Source organism: Acomys russatus, chromosome 24 (genome assembly GCF_903995435.1).
Source record: "Acomys russatus chromosome 24, mAcoRus1.1, whole genome shotgun sequence".
In the NCBI taxonomy this organism is placed as follows: domain Eukaryota; kingdom Metazoa; phylum Chordata; class Mammalia; order Rodentia; family Muridae; genus Acomys; species Acomys russatus.
In genome coordinates, this window is record NC_067160.1 from 9174830 (window position 1) to 9195894 (window position 21065).

General features: G+C 43.4%; 1 protein-coding gene across 5 annotated transcripts in view; it reads left to right on the forward strand.

Moving 5' to 3' along the window:
* The window catches only part of Znf385b (zinc finger protein 385B), a 291955-nt gene that overhangs the window by 237402 nt on the left and 33488 nt on the right, over positions 1-21065 (forward strand). For all 5 annotated transcript variants that reach the window (XM_051166982.1, XM_051166983.1, XM_051166986.1 and 2 more), the window contains one exon: positions 13801-13963. In XM_051166982.1, coding sequence (XP_051022939.1) covers positions 13801-13963 — 163 coding nt within the window. The remainder of the gene's footprint in view (positions 1-13800; positions 13964-21065) is intronic.

Sequence of the window (21065 nt, forward strand, 5' to 3'; positions counted from 1 at the left end):
GCAAAGCAGACTGCTTTTAGCCAGTTTTTTTGTTTAACTTATCTACAGATCACGCAAACCCTTTCCCTCTGAGAGCCATGTATGCCTCTGAAGACCGGGGTTCATCCCACAGGAGTGGAGTCTGGCTCTGCTCACACCTGCTTTCACGTAGGGTGAGAGGGGCAGAATACTGACTTGGGGTCACAGGTTTCCTTTCGTCTTTGATCCCTCTGCTAAAGGCCCCAGACAACCAGCTTACTTACACTGTCTGTTGGCCCAGCTCAAGATGACTACTCAGGTTTTGCTCTGGAAAAAGACATTCTATATTATGAGAGACGCCTATAGAATCCTCCTATATGGTGATACGGGATTGTTGTCACAGCCATTGGCAATCTCAGTTCTGCCGACTTTTTCTCATGCCATTTGGGAGGGATAGAAAAGATTGGATTCCAAAGGAGCCGTTAATAATTTGTTAAGAGTTTTGTAATTGGAATTGTTTAAGCCAACAGAATGTTCTGCACACACTCTTAAACTAAAAATACCAGCGATCGCATTTTGTGTTCAGTCTATACATCTGCACAGATGGTCCGAGAACAGTGTATACATCAGTATCTGTAAGTCAGGAGGAAATGATAGATCTCCACATTTTTAAAGTGCCCCAGTAGGATTACTGACTTTACAGATGAAAAATGAAATTTAAAAGAAAAAATGAAGACTTTTGAAAACATGGCCCCAGCTCTCATGCTGGAGAGTTACACACTGCGCAGCCATCATCATCCGCACGCGTGCCCTTTCTTATAAACGTGACACATTCCTGGTAATGTGTGCGTGATATTAACCAGGAGTCTTTGGCGATTCAGGTGTGTATAAATGTGTGAACTGCACTTTTGTTGGTTTCAAACTCTTACTTTAAAAGACAGTGCACACGAGGCTTGCAAAGGGGACTGAAACCTAAAAGCTGGAAGCCAGCAGAGACAACGTCTCAGGGCCACGGATGTACACAAGCACGCCAGAGCATGAGCGGTGGTGTCATTGCAATGATGCTAATGCGATTTCAACACATTGTTTCACCTCCACCAGCTAACGGTCTCTTAAAAAACAGCTTGCTTTTCTTTCTTCTTCCCGCGCCCCCCCCCCCCCCCCCCAGCTAACACCATCTCTTTTCAAATGTTCTAGTTTGTGGACCTTCATATGTCCACTTCTGAAATTTTCTCCAGTTCATAACCATTTAGTAATATCCTAGGCCACTCTCACTTTTAAAGAAAACCAGTAATTTTCTTGCTTACTTAACATTTTGGTTAAACAAGATAATGTCACCTAACACCCTCAAAATGCCGATTCCTGACTGTGCCAGTCTCAGGTCCTGCCTCAGGCCTTTGTTGCTTTCACCCTACAGGCACAGTAACTTTGACTTCCCTAAATACAACAGACCCACCCCTCCCACCCTCCCATTGTCCGACCCCTCCCACCCCTCCATTCTGGGCCTAGTTCCTGACCATCTTTCAGTCATGGTATTTCTCCCTTACAGAAGCCTTTCAAAGTTCAGTTGGCTCATCCAGACCCACTCCCACTGGCTTTATTCAATGAGTCACATTAGGAAATAGATATTTATTGAAGAACTATTTGCTTAACACCCTCCCCTTGTTGGTCCCATCAATGATGGTAACCAAAGGACAAAGACTGGATCTGTTCTGCCTTCTCTGTGGTACCCAGCTCAGTGCACAGGAGTGCGACTAAAGGGATCTTAGTCACTGAGATCACTGAAGTCACAAAGCCCACGCTCTATGGTAAAAACAGAACTTAGCATGCCCTTAAAAGGCCACCCGCCCCCCAAACCTGTTTTCACTCCACTTCACCTTTCAGCATCATAGCAGAAGGAAAGGGTCTATTTGGTTTTGAGTCCTCCTCTGGGAGGGCTGTTTTGCTTGAGGCTGCCTTCTCTGATCTGCAATCTGCTGGTGAAAAGCCTGTTCTTTTCATCTTCGTCTCAAATCCGAGATCTTCGTCTCTAATACTGTGATTGAGTATGCTAACTGTCCAGAGCCGTCTGTAAGCTCCGGCCAGTCATGCTTGCTTCTTTGTGGCTCTGTGAGGTGAAACGAGGCTCTGCGCACAGAGTGCTTAGCCTTGTGCCTGGCACATGGCGAACAGTAGTGGCAGCTGTGTCTCTGTATTTTTACCTTTGAACTTGGGAAATGTGTCGTAGCCTTGATGTCTGAAGCTTTTCCGGATACTGCGTTTCCTTTCTGGCTGTGTGTCCTTCAAAGGGATGGGGGCAAGGTGCTCTAATTTCTCTTGAGGCGGCTACTAGTCCTTTCTTTATATGAACATGGCTGCCACTCAGCTTTTGGTGCAATGCTGCCAACTTCCAGAATGAGACGACCTCAGATTCTATCCAGCTATTTGATAAAGCTTACTTGAAATTGCAGAAAAGCGCTTCAGCACTTAAGGTGCTGCGAGACTTCATAAACACGGCAGTTCTTCCTAGAGAGTTAAAGTTTTAAATTACTTTCCTTTGGACTTTTTCACTTTGTCCTCTGTTTTGTCCTCTTCTCTTGTCCATTCTGCCTTGCTGGTGACCCTTCCGCCATCGTAGATGAGCCACCTCCAGCATGTCTGATGTCACTGCCATCACAAGAATCTTTCCTCAAATAGATTTTCCTCCTCGCTGTACATAGCTGTTTTCTTGATATTCTTTTCTCAAGTAGATTTCCTTCCCACTGCACCTACTTCTGTTGGAAGCTTATCTGTCACCAAAGACGACTCCATCATCTGCCATCCAGGGCCCACACAGCTGTCTACACTTCAGCAACCTTCCTCAGCCAGCAATGGCTGACCCTCCCCAGTGTGTGTCCTAGGAGCAGCTGTCTACACTCCAGCCACCTTCCTCAGCCAGCAATGGCTGACCCTCCCCAGTGTGTGTCCTAGGAGCAGCCTAGATAGACCCAAACAAAATCCTCATTTCCTCGTGAATGATTCCCCACCCACCAAAACTAAAATTTTGTTATTTGCTTTTTGCCACGTTCTCTGTTATCTGGCTTTGAACAACTCTAATTTTTCCACTCTCTGTTTTTACTTGAGTTATATTTTGAAGTAATAAAGATTATATATTCATTCACGTAACCTATCCATGTATGAGCATCCATCAGATGCCTACTACAGATGTCTGAATGAAGAGCAAACATCTTACAGGTGCGAGCCATAGGGGAGACTATGATGACCTGGTGGGAGAAGACAGAATTAATCAAATGGTCGTATGAATTCATAAGTAAGTTCAAGGTGAGGAGGACTTTTGGGAAATATCATTCAGAGTCAGAAGGAGGGCCTGCACTAGCGTTTGGAAGAATCCAAAGTTAGTATGTGTTTCCAGGTTCTGGCTGCTACCCAACAGGGATGCCCCCGGAAAGTCTCCACTTACCAGGAGAGCTGGATAGGTGCAGGGACCTCCTATTGGGACTCTAAGTGAGAGAAGTATGGGAGAATGGGGAAATAGAAGGACTCAGAGGGTCCTAGAAACCTATAAGAAGAACATCATGACATGCAGATATGGACCCAAGAGGATCTGCTCAAACTACTGCACCAACCAAGCACAATACATGCAGTAAATATTGAACCCCTTCTCAGATCTACCCAATGGACAGGACATTCTCCACAGTGGGGAGGCCTCAGAGAAAGAATAGGAAAGCTCCTGAGATGAGACTTGATAGGCTGTGACCATATGGTGGGGGAGAAGGACCCCTTCTGTCACAGACCTAGGGGAGGGGAATAGGGTGAAAGAGGGAGGGAGGGAGGAGGAGGAGACAAGCAAGGGGATAACAATTGAGATATAATCTGAATAAATTAATTTTTTTAAAAGTTAGTATGTGGCCTAGTGGGGATCCCAGAAGGGTTCCTCATGAAGGGAGTTCCATCAGGTGCTGCAGGAGAACAGGAGTCAACTAAGACAAGACACAAGAACTAGCTTCTAGGCTGAGGGAAAGAGGACTTCCTGTGGTTTACTTGCCTGCAGCCACACTCTTAGTTTCCTTCTCTGAGAATGATAGAAAGGGCTCAAACAAAAGCCAGAAGTAGGGAGGGGAAGGCCAAGCAGCTTGCCAATATGATGGCTTAGGTTTTTCAAGCAGAAACAGTGAAGTGTTGCGCAGATTTTTAAAAACCAAGGAATGGCCATGGTTAGATTTGTGTTTGAAAATGCTGCTACAAAGAGCTGAAAAAGGGTGTTTGTGTGACCGCTGAGAAGGCCTTAAAAGATGGTGGCAGGCTTAATTGGGATGGTGTGACAGCAAGGGAGAATCAGTCTGACTGGAGAGGCACTCGGCTGAAATCCATAGGCTCCGGCAATTGGCGGAGCATGAGTGTCAAGCGTGCAAATGAGGGTGCCTCTGGTCATGTCAACAGATGCAGAGAGATGCTGTTGACGGAGCTAAGCAGTTCACAGAGGGAAACTGCAAGATCTGTTGCCGCGAGTTTAGGTTTGAATTTTTGTGTGAGATGCTTTTGATATTCTGAGTGGACATCCGGAATCTGGTGTACAGGTGGTTTTGAGTGTTGTAATGTGGGTGGGATCGGACAGAGAGCAGGTTGGAAAGCTTGGGTTAAAACCCAAGAAAGGGCTAAGGAAAAGCAATATTTAATGACTGAGCAAGGAAGAATGCGCCAGCCAGTGCACTACAGGGTGCTACCTTATTCTTCTGTTTTCATAGGATGTCACAACATTCTCATAGAATGTATCCCTCATCACTTAACACCCCTGGAAATATTCTACATAGATATGAACTCATTAGAAGTCAAGTTTCAGTCATCTGTGCATTCCTTCACCTAGAATGGTGCCTGGGAAATAATAGCTATTCAATGACTATTTGTTTCCTGAATAAAAAGAATGAATCCCCAAATGCTAACTTTCTGATTGTAGCTTTTCCTTTCTTGATCCCATATGCCTGAAATGCATTCAGGAAAATGTGCAATTAAAAGAACTCCCATCGACCTTATCGTATGTGATAAACAAGCAAGCTTTGTGGTAACTCACTGGGCGACAGAACATTTGTGCGAGTTGGCTCTCGCCTTCCACCGTGTGAGTTCCAGGGAGTGAGCTCAGGCCAGGAGACTTGACGGCAAGCACCTTTACCCCCTGGCTCATCTTGCTGGTCGCAAGAGAACCCTTGGGAAGTATCAGACAGACTCAGAAAGGGAACCCTCTAGCATTTGCTGATTAAAATCTTTCAGATTTCATAGGTGAACCAAAGCTGCAGACATTTTCATTCCTATTTTTACCTCAAGTATGTGCAGCTCTTACGTGTAATGAAGGCTGCAAATATTAAATTAGAATGAAAACCTCAGGTTTAATCTGGTGCTTTAATGTAAAGACACAATTAGCATGGCAGGGCTGGCTCTGCGCTGTTCCATTATTCCCCGCTAGTTACGTGTGTGTAGGAAGACAGTTTATTATATTGCTCTTTATGCCTACATATTTTATTTAATCTGACATAACATTGTGCTGGGACTTAGTCCTTAATTGGGCACTTGGAAATATGTATTTTTTAGTAACTGTAGAGCAGATTCTCAAAATGAGTAATGGTAGATAACTAATGTATCAACATATGAAATACTAGGAGAGCCATGTGTTTCAACCCATTCTCTGAACATTGTGCTCTCAGAGTTGCCATGCTACTGTAGTCAATATGAAAGGCCATTATTCGTGGACTATAAGGAGACACAGTGCAAGTTCTCATTTTAGACTTATTCGGTATCATTTATATAAATATCTTTAATATGGAAATGGAAACGAGTGTAATACTTTCTTGGACTGCTTCACAGTAAATGTGTAAAAGACTGAGAGCCTAATTTAAAAGACAGTTCAGAAAGTTTGAATTAGTTAGGTGAAGGGTCACAACAGTGCCCTCTTGAAAGCTTTCGGTCTTCGGAAATATGCCGGCCAAGCAAGTGAAAGTGGAGTCACCGCCAAGCCAGGGAGATCCTTCTATCTCACAGTACCAGAGAAGTCACTAACACCTCCCAGTTTATATAAAATGTGAAATTAATTTGAAGGAAGTAGATGGATCACTTTCACTTTTAAATACTGTGGGGAAATTCCCAAAATAAATAATTCAAAGATATTGAGTAAAATCACTGACATATCCTTAATATTTTCCCTTGTGTCATAAAAAAAAAAAATCTATGTGATTAATAAAATGCTCTAAGGGGTTTAGTCCCTGCATGTTTAATTTTAAAGAAAATTGGGTATTTTATAAACTATAAAAAATATTTTTTATCATTTCATATTTTAGTCATATCAGTGTACAAAGCACTTACTTTCCTGTGCTGACTACAATCATGTAGAGAGTATAGATCACTAAGGGCACCCTTGGGGATGTCAATCAGCCATTCCCTTTTGATTTGAGCATTCTAGAGCACACTCCCCCCCCCCCCCCCCAGTGTTTATTGCTTCATCTCCCCCAGTTAAGCTGTTGGACACTTATTAGGAATTCACTATGCACGAAGTGTTTGCTTACATGTGTACTGTACTCGGGTGCTGATCCCGAACCCAGAAGACAACATAAGCATCCCTCAAATATTACAAGACTGCAGTGCAAGTGCAGTCCTGTTGCTTTTTAAAGATCAAGCATCTCAGACACTTGAAAAAAAAAATCCATCCATAAATTGTGGTGACATTTAACAGAGCTGTGATGCTACAGACCTGGCTGGAAAATTCACACAAGCGCTCTACCATTTAATTGGTGAAAGAAAAATATTTTTCAAAATCCAATCTCTATAATTTTCATTAGTTACGAACAGAATTAAGAAAGAAATCATCTGAAAAAAAGAAAGAAAGAAAGAAAGAAAGAAAGAAAGAAAGGAATCATCTGGGTTGAACTTTACCTTAGCACGTATATAAGATAACCTTCTTTGTTTTTTTTTAAATGGAGATAAATTTTAATTATGACCTAATTTGATTTTGGTTTTGGTTTTTTTGTTTGTTTGTTTGTTTGTTTGTTTTGGGGGTTTTTTTGGTGGTGGTTTTTTGTTTGTTTGTTTGTTTTTTGTTTTTTGTTTTTCGAGACAGGGTTTCTCTGTGTAGCCTTGGCCATCCTGGACTCACTTTGTAGACCAGGCTGGCCTCGAACTCACAGCGATCCGCCTGCTTCTGCCTCCCGAGTGCTGGGATTAAAGGCGTGCGCCACCACGCCCGGCTCATGACCTAATTTGAAATGAAATGGAGAACTAGGAAAGAGAGAGATCAGAATTGACCAAATAAAAGGGCCTGCAGTCAGAGTCCAGTTAGCACAGACATTCCCAAATAACTGCATCTCTTACGCTGCCGTTATCAACCCTGAGTTGGTAATGCAGTATACAGTTGAATCTCTAATAGGAGAAGCTAAGATTGCTAAAAATCATATAATATTAATAATCCACCTTCAAACGACTGAAGAGAAGTCTGAAACTGGGGGATATGACTGAGTTTTGTTCACTTGAAACTGTGTAAGAAACCACTGTGCTTGTTTTTTAAGAGACGCCTTTAATCCCAGCACTTGGGAGGCAGAGGCGCTTTCCTTCCTGCTTTCTCACCACATCCCAGCTGATTGTTAGCTCAAGGTGCAGTGTCCAGCTGACGTATCATCTATAGGCAGTCAGCGTGCTTATGCGTAGCTTCTTAGGCCACGCAGAAGCACAGGCATCAAGGCTCGCAGATGACTAACAAGGACGTATTTGAAAAATTACTTTGAAGTGCACCAGAGACCTCAGGGTTTTTAAGAAATGCACTAATTTGCCTCCGCTGAAATGTATAAAGTGAAATGGTGTGTGTGTAAAGCTGGGGCGTCACGCAGAGGCGTTCTGGAGCAGTTGTGACCCAAGAACTCTACTTCTGTCTCTAATAGTTGATGGAATTTAAATTGGGCCCAAAGAGAATTAACAGTCTAGAGTGCACAGCACTTTTCTCCTAGAGAGCCACTGTTTTTCCCTTCAGTGATACAGAAAGCTTTGGAGTCTATGGGGGCCTCTCTACATTACACGGCCACTGTGTGTAGAATGCCATATGCAGGATGCTGGCCTGCTACATGTGGCCAGGAGGGTAGCATCAGTGATGAACTGTATGGGAGTGGTGCCCCCTGGAGTTACACAGTATCAAGGCACTGGCCAGAACATAGAGACCGCAACTGTTCCACTAAGTAGATCTTAGAAAACACCAAGATGTCTAGTCTCTTTAAGCTAAATTAAAGCTCATAAGAGTCATATTGTTGCCTAGGCTTTTTGTTTTTAACAGATTCCTGGTAAGTGGGGATAGAATAGGGCAAACACCAAAGCCATGTGTCATTATTCATATTACAGAACTTAAAAAAGGCCAACATCAGAAGAAAGGTTTACTAGCCATCATTGGACTGAATAAGCCTTTTTCTTGGTGGCATCTTCAGTGTCTCATACTGTGGCCCTGTCTCGGAAAGTACCAAATCTTATCAATACAAAAGTACATAGTAAAGGGTTTTTACTAGTAATAAGTGTTTTGTGACAATTGTTTGTGATAAGGCAGAAATTCACATAATTACTTAGCTTCTATTCGGTAATTTTTTAATTTGTTTCTTAACGTGTTGATAGATTTCGAAGTGCCATGATTTTATGTAGCATAGTGATTTGGCTATGATACCCAACTATAATTTAGTGCACAGGATTACATCTGTAATGTAAAAGCAGCATCTAATGGCGCAATCGCTCTCTATTCAACGTGCTTACTAATAGAGCCTCGGATGTACGGTTGAAAGGCACAGTAATGGCTTCCATTTTACAAGGGACCTAATGTTTAAGGTAACAGTCCAGCAGCACTTCTCTGATGTTTCCTCTGTATCAGTGTGTCCTAGAGAAGCTAAAAGCACATGTGCCAGGGAACACTGTAGCTCAAAGGATGTGCTGTCTAGCACATGCTGTTCTTTTTTGCCCCAAAGCATCTGCTGCTGTGCACTGTCACCTCAGAGCCTGCCCCAGAAACAGAATTCAACCTCCATGCTCTCTTTTGAGGTGTTTCCATGATCCCCCTACAATCTGAATGTTTTTTCCCCTATTCTCCAACTACTGTAGTTCTGTCTTTGATATTTTTTCATCCTCTGGCTTTGGGTGTTTTGTTTTGTTCTGTTCTGTTCTGTTCTGTTTTTATTCACCTTGAACTTTGGATTGTGACTTGCATTTCCTTCCTTCCTTCCTACTGATCCTCGGTGTGTATGGTAGGATGAAGTAAGCATGACCTTTATGTTTAAAAATGTCACACTGCCCAACACATGTCTTGTACCAAATTGTTTTTAGAACAGTCAGGCTTATTAGCTGATTTATGATGGCTTGTTTGGCATATGCTTTACATGGTGTTTTGATTATTTAGATGCTTTATTTAGAATATGTGGCTGTTTGTTTGAAATCAACTGGCCACTCTCTATAGCCGTACCATCCTGAACAGAGCCCATCTTGTCTGACATTAACCATTGCGGCTTCCCTCACAGCACTGCTGAGCACGTTGGTAACTAAGGTAGTAAAGACAGAGATGCCTTAGTTTAAATTATATATTTTCTTTAATAGGGTTCTACTTATTTCTTTAAACACACACACACACAAAAGGAAACGAGTTCTGTAAGTAGGGAGTTGGGCACTCCCCCAGCGCCGCGTGAGTTTGCCCTTCTGTAGACAACCTGACGTGGTGACTGGAGACTGCAGAAATTAGAACTGAGGTGAAACCAGCAGGAGAGCACTATAGATTTTCAAAATGTCTCACTGGGAATGCTTTCTGACATTCTTAGTTTTACCTCAAAACTTGTCTAATTCATCATCTTTTTTATTTGTGAGGTTCTGAGTTCTGAGAGATGTTGAAGAGTCAGGAAATCAAAGAGACTTGGTACCAAAGGGAATTAATGGGGGGAAACGTATCCGTGCATGTCATGCCTTGTGAAAGCGATTTTGCCAGTGGATAGTGGGTGTTCCCGGGAGCTGTAGAAGTGGCTCCTAAAGACGAGACTAGATTTCCATCAGTTGCTAGGTGGAGGGCAAGGAGGCCATTGCAGCAACCTGTTCCTTGTCTGCCAGTTTTTCACAGAGGCGTTCTTCCTCCTTCTCCTTCTTGACTGCCCAGGCTCAAACCCAGGGCCCTGTGCAACTAAGCAAGCCTAGCTGCTATGCCTCATCCCCAAGCATTGGTCATTGGTCGCTGCCTGCCTAGTGGGACCACAGCAGCTCTTTTGAAGTCATTCGCACTAGACAGCTATCCCCTGCTGCTCAGGCACTGGGCTGTAAAGAAAGTCAGCCTGGCCAAGCAAGTCCATTGTCTGATTGGGGGGAGGCGGGGCGGGAATCACCTGACCCTGTGAGTTTTCTGGCTCTTGTTCTAGCCTCTTGCAGTCCTCTAAGGAGGTGCTTCCTTGCTAATGATGTAGGGTCAGTGTTGTTGCCACTTGACAGCATCTCACTTTCACTTGAAGGTTTGCCCAGGAGGCAGAAGCTGTTGACACTGCATCAGATAAAGTACTGAGGATAGCGAAGCATCACTCACCAGGAATGCCACGGGGAAGTAGAGGTGTGCCAGACGAGGGGGAGGGGTGCCTGCCACTCTCTCTGTTCCACAATCGGATGCTTCACTTGCCCCAAGTGCCAGTCAGTGGGAGCCAAGGATCCTTGAAGCCCTACTTCTCCAGGCCCCAAACTCAGAGGGAAAACCGGTCACCTTGTGGAGAGCCCTCCCTATCTTGACATGCAGTGAAGTTTCACTTCGCAGGGTCTTTATCTCAAGTGCTAACTGCAGCTGTTAACTTTCTGCCCTGGTGCCAGGAAACAGTAATGAGGAAATCACAGTCTGTTCATCTTGGACTTGAAGGTTATATGCAGAGAACCCTGTTCTTAAGCCAAAGGGCACTAAATAACCCAGAACGACTCCAGGACTCTTGGAAAGATGAGGCATTGAACGTGTCCTTGGAACTCTGCGTGGTCCTGTGTGCCTTTAATCCTAGCACTTGAGAAGTACAGGCAGCAGGGTCAGGAGTCCAAGGCCAGGCTGTGTAGCAATAGTGAGTTGGAGGCTAGGCTCAGCTACAAGAGCCTCACTCAGAATTTAAAAGGGGGTAGCCTAGTGCCTTACAGAAATCGGCATATAATTACAAAGTGGGATTTTAGAGCTTTCTTGGCTATTCTTTAAAAGGATTGGACTTAATATTTTCCGTTTCTCCAAAATTAGGTAGCTATTTCCTATTCGTAGAAATTTAGTTGGTGTTAAAGGTCTAATCCCTTCCTGTGTTATTTAAAGCAGTGCACTGCCTTGGTAAGTTTTCAGTGTTAACAAAATTGCAATGTAAACCTAGTGCAGGCCTGTGGATACGCGTGGAGGTATATAATTAAGTGGAGATATACATCTAAACACTTCATATCTACTAAATGCCTTCCTAGACACCCTGTGTGACCATTGATAAATTACCTAACTTTCGTTTCTTGTTTGTGAGGCACTGGCTGATAAGGCAGCCTATCACAGGGTACCATGAGGACCAAGTGAGCTAATTTATGCAGTGTGCACTCAGCCTGAAACAGTGATCAGTAGCATTAGTCATCATTACTGTTTCCATTATCCATTTTAAAGTTGCTGTGATAAAGATTGTGACCAAGACCAACTTAGAGGAGTTTATTTCAGGTTACACTTTCAGGTCGTAATCCAAGATTGAAGGAAGCCTGGGTAGGACTAAAGCAGAAGTCAATAAGGAGTTCTGATTGCTGCCTCACTCCTTAGGTTCTGTTCCGTTATCTTTCTTAAATAGCCGCAGACCCCTGCCTAGGCATGGTACTGCCCACAGTGGACTGGGCCTCATAAACCAATTATCAATCAAGAAAACGCTCCAGGGATGTGCCTACAGGCCCACCTGGCCAAGGAAACCCCCAGGGCGACTCCCTCAGAGGATAGCTGTGAGCTGTGTCACGTTGGCAGCTTGACAATGACTAGAACTACACAACTACACGTGATTTTGCTTTTTCTTTTTCATTGGAATTTTTTTTTTAAACTTTGGCAAAGAATATGAGAAATCTGTGAGCCTGCTAAGTAAGGGCAATGACAAGTCAATAAAAGGCTAAAATTACCATTGTGGGAAGATGCTGAGGGAAGTAGAAGTGGCCTGGCTTTTGGAGGACAGAGGATACACACAAGGGAAGTCATCGACGTGCTTTTGGTTGTAATGCAAAATAAGCCTATGCCCAGATTACACTTCTCTCCAGGCAGTGAATGCAGGTTTTCACACCCGTTTCCTAGCCCACATGAAAAACACACAACAAAGTCAGAGAGCTCTGAAAAATACTGAGTTCCCATTCCAGTGGGACAATAAATGCACAGACAGGATATCTAACTCATTGCGTTTTTCCCTCATATTCAGACTGCTATAGTCCAGTGAGAATGCCTACCTTCGTCCCATCATTTATGTATTAGGCCTCCCCCCCCCCCCCCCCCGCCCCATGGTGGTACACAAGTGATGGGGACTGAAGTGGTACTCACTGTCTCCAGTTCCATGGAAACAACTGGGCTGAATCACTGACTAAAGATAGTGAACGCTTTTCCTAGGCCACCCAAATTCTCCCATCCAAAGTGCGCTTTCCTCTACCAATTCATGTGTAACTCTTCCTTCAAATCTTCAATCAAAAGCTACACGTCTCCCCAAGACTGCACTCTCTGGTCCCTTCCCTTTTCCTCTGTTTTCCTCCATAACGTGCTTTGCTACATTTGCCCATTTCCTCATGAGTGGATCTGCATTGCACCTGTTACTTCCTAGACCTATGAGGCTTCTCTGGCCTTGGCTATCTTTAGATACACTCAGATTCTAATGAAAACTGATACAAGAAAATTATTAGCTTAAAAATACTCATTTTTGTTTACATAAAAGTTCTCACGATATACTCCTTATGTCTTGTCTTGGTTTCTGCTGCATGCCAGCTTTTACTGTTCAGGCTGTTCAGAATGAAATTCAAGTGAATTTACTTAGTTATTTTTCTCAAAGTGTACAGTAAACTAAGATGCCAAAAAGATCTTGTTTAAATAGAAGGTAACCTTCCACATGTCACTAAATTAATTAAATGTCCTCCAGGTTTACTGTGATTCGGTGTTGTCTCTCTTGTGTCACTTTCTACTTCCTTTGGTCTAGTATGGAAGTCAGAGTGCTGCACGCACTTCTTTGTATGAGAATTTAATGCTAACTGCTTTGATGTGAGAACCGAGTCTGAGATCAAGGACTGCCCTTACCCCCCTTGTGGCATGAGCTATAATTGGAACTGGAGTTGTGCGAGATGGCATACCAAGTGCATGTAGATGTCTCCAAACCGTGGTGTCACCGCCATTCAGCAGCCTCTCTGGCACATTCCTTGTCACTCCAGTTGATCTCAGAGCAGAGACCACAGGGGGCCAGATGCAGAGCAGACAGGCTTTCTCTACTGGGTGGTGGTGACTGTGGAGGTCCACGGCTGCTTGGCTGCATGGGATTCTCGATGCAGAAGCTGCCAGCCAGATGTCGAGAAAGCAATCCCCCCCCCCCCCCCGGGCATGAGCAGAGGTGAAAGGACACCGCTGACCCACCTCACCTCCCTCGTGCTTTTCATCCTGCTCCTGTGGTCCCACTCGTGTAATTCCTAGGTCTCCAAAGACGCAAGGCTGCTGTTCCATGGCGAGGTTTGATATGTCGAAGCCTCTTAGATAAATGCCAGAAGCATAGTCAAGCACTGACTTGTAAATGTCCGTGGTACCTATGATTGATTGTATTTTTCCTGCATGCTCATCCATCGTGGTGTTTGTAAGTAGCAAAAAAAATGAGCCTGATTTGTTCTCCTTTGTAGAGCCAGGCCGAGGCCCACTACAAAGGAAGTAAACATGCCAAGAAGGTCAAAGCACTAGAGGCAACGAAAAATAAGCCCAAAATGGTTTCTTCCAAGGACAGCGCAAAGGCTAACCCCAGCTGCTCCATCAGGCCAGTCCCAGGCGACAGCTCTGACAAATCAGGTCAATGACACTTTTTGTTCTTTGGCGTTGTTGTGTCCCTCCTGCTCCCCTACCCCTACCCCATTTTCCTCCCCCTTGGATGTTGCATGTTACTCTCCATGGTTTATTTTTGTAATATGATATGTTTCCCTCACAGGAAGGAATATATGTTAGCACAGAATGTAAACATTTAATATGTTGCCATTTCGTGTTGTAAAAAATATATATATATTTAAATATATGTGTGTATATATAAGTATACATGTATCAAAATAAGCAAAGACTATTGGTCACGTGTTCAGGCAAAATTCAAGTAATGGATGTAAAATTGGTATTATTCCTTTCTGTACCTTTTGTTTGGTTTGTGTTACAGCTTTTTTTTATGGATAAGAGATTCTTAAACTTGTTTAAGATATATATATCTATATACATAGATATATATATCTTCTAATCTCAGTGAAGAATTGTGGGTAAGGTTTTCTGAGAGAATGACAAAACAAATTTTGACTTTCTTACACTTTTATGAAGCTCTTCTCTGAATTACAGATAGACACAGATTATTTAAAGGAATTATTTACAGAGCCAGGAATCGCTTGACAGAAAGCCTTAATTATATAATTAGAAAACTGCTGTTGATGGAAGAGCTTCATAAGAAAATTCTTTAATCCAAACCTGTAATATCTGAATGAGTTCTTTGAGTGGGAAACAAAATTCTCTTGTCTCTTTCAGTGTGGGGACCATGAAATTGGATGTTGATAGGTTCCCTCTCACAGCTGCCCTCGGGACCCATAATGGATTTGTCATCCTGTTTTAGTATCTAGCCAAGGAACAGTGTCTGTTAAAGGACACTGAGGGGACATGTCCCTTTCTTTATGTTTGACTCTGGCGTTACAGACTTCAGTGTTGTGGGAAATACACACTTCACATTCTCTCCCGATCATCAAGAATCCCTGTGGCACTTGAGGAGAAAGCTTAAGAATGCTCCCCCGCGACTGTGCTCCCCCGCGACTGTGCTCCCCCACGACTGCCCAGGGCCACAGCAGACGAGCAAATCCATTACCTTAAGAGGGGAGTTCAGAAAGTCTCTTCAAATAAGAAAACTCCATAGAAGGAAGTGGTAGTGCTTAAGCTCCCATAGATTCTGGCCCCAGAAACATGCATGGGAGCCCAGAATTAAGCCACAAGATTTAGTGTTAATAACAATGATTTGTTGTGCTTCCTATAATCCGGTCACCAAATTCTCTTATCAGAGAAACATGGTAAGTACCGGATTGTCACGTAGCACTGCTAACCTTGTAAAGAATAAACCCCCTGCATAGACAATGAAAAACCTGATAGTTAACCTATGTCTACAGCAGCTATTAGTATAGAAGCCAAACACCGCTTTCGTGTGTGCACTATCATGCCCGGCGTCAATCTCCTGCTGAAGGCAACATCAAGACAGTGAGCTGCTGGCAGTTGCCTTGTGTTTGGAACAGCAAAATCCACCATCCCCTGACTTCCTGCCAGCTTTCATTTCCCACAGAATAGTGTTGCCTTTATGAAACAATACCCTGCCAAAGGTTTTTATTACCTGCATTTGAGCTAATCAAATAGTCAGTGGGCTCTATAAATACTCCCAACATGGCACCCGAATGTGCTCAGCATTCCACTCAAGCCCTGTAAGCATTTGGGAATTGTGTGTTTGCTCTAGGGACAGTAACAGAAGTAATGAGCAGAAGTGAAATAGAAAACGTCAAAGACAAGAGGAGACAGAATCAAGGACAGAGCAGTGTAGACATAGAAAATGCAAATGAAAGAAGCTAGGTTATAGTGTAGCCTCTGGTGTCTAGAGGGTGCCCAGTGGAGACTGTTGAAATACATTTCAGCAATTCAAGGTTTTTCTTCCAACAGTTGAGTGGTGGCATTCATCAAGGACTAGTGTTCATGAAACAGAAGAGACCTCCTAGGCAGCCGGGCTTGCCTAGTGAGCTATTAGAACAGCGTAGGGTCAAGGATTCAAGTGATATCAACAAAGAAAGAGGACAGGTGCAGGAAAAAAAAACCCTGGGGGATGAGAATGGAGAGATGAAAACAGAAATCTGAATGACCGCATTTCCAAGGTGTATGTGAGGCGACCTTTAAACCTACCACCTCAGCTTCCCCATTACAGCACTGCAAGTGCCCTGTAGTCCTTCGGCATTTAAACATCTCACTTTGAGACTCTCCAGGCTCGGATGCTTGTGTTTGGAGCTCCTCCCTTTCAGTGACATCTTACTCAAAACTCTACATATTTGCAAACACTGCTTAAATTACTCAGGGTTTGTGTAAGTATTAACGAGAATTAAATAAGCTATCTCTATGATAGCTAATGTAACAGCAACGTCAATGGGGGACAGTATTTTAAAAATAAACCAGGTGTGGTGGTGCACGCCTTTAATCCCAACACTCAGGAGGCAGAGGCAGGTGGATTAACGTGAGTTCAAGGCCAGCCTGGTCTACAAAGTAAATCCAAGATAGCCAAGGCAATACAGAGAGGCCGTGTCTCAAGAAACCCCCACCAAAATTATAATAATAATAACAACTGAGCTGTACTTGTTAGATGTGTGATCTTCTGTCCCCTTTTGCTGAAACTAGTTTCTGCATAAGAATTCTTTTGTGTTTTATATAATTTCCAAGATGAGAACACTATAAGCTTTATCCATCTTGAGAACCTGATCTAAATAACCAAACTGAAGATGAATTGCCAATCACCTATTTCTAAGTCCTTGAACAGCTTTTTTTTTTTTTTTTTTTTTTTTTTAATCATCATAGATTCTAGTCAGTACCTCTCATTCATTTAAAAACCTGTTTGGGAAAACCAGAAGACACTTCTGGCCTGTAACTGGCCTGGGGGGAATGAGGTAGGAATGAGAACAGGAGGAGAACGGCAACTTGTGATACTGACTGACCGAAAAGGCTTTCTGTCAGACCACGCTGCCTGCAAAGAGGCAGCCGGAAGTGAGTCCATCACAGGGACTCCACGGCTGGTTGTCCAATCCCATGAGGCCAAAATTCCCCGGCAATGGCCTTTTTCTTCTGAATAAAGTGGCTGTCAACTGGTTTTAAGCAGCATCTGCGATACCTATGGTTTTGGATGAGGAGAAGTCAACCACTTGATGCCCGAGCTTCCGGCTTTTAACAGTGTAGGCAACTACTGTATCCACAGAATTTGCTAGTCCAACAGTCTAGGCAACTACTAGATCCACAGAATTTGCTAATCAAACTTCTTGCCTCATGTTTTGGTATCAACTTAGCTGCTGAAAGTTATTTAAGGGAAGCAAATTTCGAAGGAAAAGAAAGAATGAGGCACTGAGCGAGGCAGCTTCCAGGAGAACAGCATGCTGGGACACACTGAGTCCCACGTAAGATGAGGACGTGGAGTACCTGCTGAGGAACATGGAAGCCCCTGAAGACCCCTCTGCAATCCCTCATGCTACCCAAGAGTAGACGCCGTTTACGCTAACGTGTGTGTTTCCCATCCTGCAGGGGGTTGATGAGCCATCCTCTCTGTTACCTTGATACTTGGTACAACCATCTCTCTCCTTTAGGCTATATTTGGAGATACAATTTGGCTCATGTTGAATTTGGATCTGTACAATACAGAGAGATTTGTTATAATAGAGCCAACAGATATAAAAATGTCAGGATGACATGGCAAGCTCTCTGGGTCTTTCTTTCAGGTCAGTAAACAAAATAGGTTTAAACTACAATACCTGGTGTCTCATTTGTAGGGAATTCCAAAGGCATGATTTTTAAAGGCTAACGAAAGTTGAATAAAAATAGCTGCCCCGCTCGATTCTTAAGAATTGAGGTAGAATTAAAGATAAAATACAGACAAACGGCTTTCTGGTCTCCCAGGATCTGCCCCAACTTTTAATGATGCTTCAGTGGATGTTGGGAACACAGTGAGAAGGCGGAGGAATTGTGGTTGGGGAGAATTAGGGTCAGAACACAGCAAGCATTAGGTAGCTCCGGGAAGGCAGCCGGAACAGACAGGCTAGACACTGCACCTGAATCACTCCCTGGAGTACAGGTGTCGCAGTGGTATGAGCCACTGCCCATCCCTCCAACGACATGTCCGGCAGATCACACTGAAGGCTCCCTTATGATAGCATTCCAGAACTGGTAACAAGTTCAAATTAATGGAGCCTTCAAAGGAAACCTTATTTCTTACAAATGGCAAGTCATCAACACAATCATCCATATTCAACAGCCCTGTGCTTTATAGTAGGCCTTTAAAAAATTAATAAACTGGTATAATGAAGAAAAACATTTCTAGTTTAGAGTAGAAAAACATTTCTAGTTTAAAGTGACTTAAAACTAAGCAGGCTTTTAAATGGTTGCTCTCTAAACAAAGGAAGACATGAGAAATTATTTCAAATGCACAGCTAAATTTACAAATGCACTTAAGAGAAAAAATAAAGTCCCCAGCATGCTCACCTACAGGAAAATAAATGTTTTCATGTGGACCCTTCGGGAACCTTGCAGCAAGTAGGGCTGACATCCGTGCACACCTTTTCATCAGGCACGTCCCAATCAGGATTTCCACGCAGCAGGTTTATCCTCTATTACAGCAGCTCCCAGCCCACTTTGGGGGGTTGAGCGACCCTTTCACCGGGTTCGCCTAAGACCGTCTTGAGTATGAGCGACCCTTTCACCGGGTTCGCCTAAGACCGTCTTGAGTATCAGATACTTTTACGATTCATAACAGTAGCAAAATCACAATCATAAAGTAGCAACAAAATAATTTTGTGGTTGGGGGTGACCACAACAAGAGGGACTATATAAAAGGGTCACAGCATTAGGAAGGTTGAGAGCCACTGCTCTGTACTGTCGTATAATATAGTGTGTGTATGTGTGTCAGACTCAGGGGTGCAACAGGAAATATAAAGATATTTTCATCAGGCAGTGGTGGCGCACGCCTTTAATCCCAGCAACTCAGGAGGCAGAGGCAGGTGGATCCCTGTGAGTTCGAGGCCAGCCTGGTCTACAATGCAAGTCCAGGACAGCCAAGGCTACACAGAGAGACCCTGTCTCGAAAAACCAAAAATAAAAAAATTTTAAAAGATTATTTTTCTCCTCTAAGGGCTTCTTGGTCTAGCAACATTTAAAAATTGGAAATTAGTGATATAAAAAGGAATATTGTATAGTCACTACCTTCAGGTTGCTCCCAAGGGTACAGTAACAGTGAAGACCCTGGGACTGGAAAAGTCCAGCATCTTGAGTGAAAGGCACTGCGTGACTCAAGTCCCAGTACAGTGAGGAATAACCAGGAGCTCAGGCCTCTTGTTCCGTACTTGTTCTGATCCCAGTCCCTTCTAAGCTCCCTTGACTTTGAGGGACACATGGGAGAATGCCAGGGCACAAAGAGAAAGCCAGGTGCCACCAAAGAATTGTCTCCCAGAATTAGAAAGTAGGCGCATGCTTCGCTTTTCAGTGGCCACTGACACTTTAGGTAAGCCCAGTGACAGAGAGGGACCTCATCTATTGATCTATTGATGATCCTAAAGCTCCTGTGCAGCTGCTACCTGCAGCGTTTCCCTGTAAATAGGAGGAAGCTTTATTCTGGGAATGGTGCATTTTTTATGTGAGGGAAAACTGAGAAATGTTCATAAACAAATGTAGACTCCGCCTGTCAAGAGACAAGAGAATGCTGGCTGAGATGAAGCCAAGCTCAGAAAGGACACTTGGCAGCATGGCGCAAGCCTCACTCTGCCTCCAAAAGGGTACGCTCTGGTTACCTTCGGTGTTTGCCCACATTCCCAACAGAATTTAAAACTGTTTCATTGAAAATGCTGGCAGTGAGGGAATGGGGATTGTTTGCTTCGCACCCATGGCCTCTAGAGATTGTGAGATGGCAGCAGAGGTCTCAGGACAGGACACCTCAGTGCAGCCCATCTTAGTTGGCAGCGTGTGGTTGTTTTGCGTGCAGAGAGCTTGTTTCAACTCGCACAGAGTCCCGAGTAGTCTTCCCAGGTAGGCTTGTCATTCAGGTCCTTATGTTTACCCTCTTGCCTTGTGAAAGAACATCTTCAATTTTGTCAAAGAGCGCTTCTGGCAAAGACTCATCCCTTTTATGGGTCCCCCTGTGTGTTTAGTAGGTTTTATGTGTTGTTATAAATGGAGCCAAGTTTTCCAAAAGACACTTCTCATTTCCACTGACTGCCGCTGCATTCCATCTGTTAGCCAGCAAGGTCTTCCTAAGTGCATCTTTTCCCTTCCTGTATCCAGCATCAGGACCTTGTGCTGTTAAACAGAAGAAAATAATCGTTTCTTGCTCTGAAGGTGCCTGTCATTTATAGACAAGTGCCATCATAAATTTGGTATACATCTATCCAAATCCATGAAGCCAAGATTTAGTAACCCTCATAAAATAATAGATTAACTGTACTTATGACAAACATCTTAAACCTGAAATTCTGGGCTACAATCATGTCAACCATGAAAGATCCCTATCTGTCTGTAGAGAACAGACCATTATACCAAAGCTCATATACTCGTGAAATGTTCATATATCATGAAAATTTCCAAAGGAAATTTCAAAAGTGAGACTGCCTCCATCTTTGCTCATGCTCCCTGAAAGTGACAAGGGCAACTGGCCAGGTGAGGGCAATGGCTCTTTAAACATTTGTCTCCACTTGAAGCTGGCTTCTGAAGCTCCATCACCATTGCAGTAGCTCCAAGGAAAAGAATGCCAGGGTTTTACTGTCCTGCTTTCTGCCTTTAACAGCTGCTCCTTGCTGTTGCCTTTAAAAAAAAAAAAAAAAAAAGTGAACCAGAAAAAAAAAGTGAGACTGGAATATGATTGACCTGTTAACTTATGATTTACTGGGGACATGTTGTAAACCACACCCCCGCCCCATAACCTATGGCCTGGGCTTCATTAAGCTCATCACCTTTACCAACTTTTCTCATCCTCAGCCCTTTCCATTGCAACTTGTATTGATCTCCTTTGTCTACCTTTATTCACAACGTTTCTTCATTGAAAAGCTACTGGAATGTGAAAGACTTTGTATATACACTGAATAATTTTGTATAACCGCAAATGCCCTTGAGATTTCAACAAAGGTTATTATTTATGTTTTAATGGCATTCCTCTTAT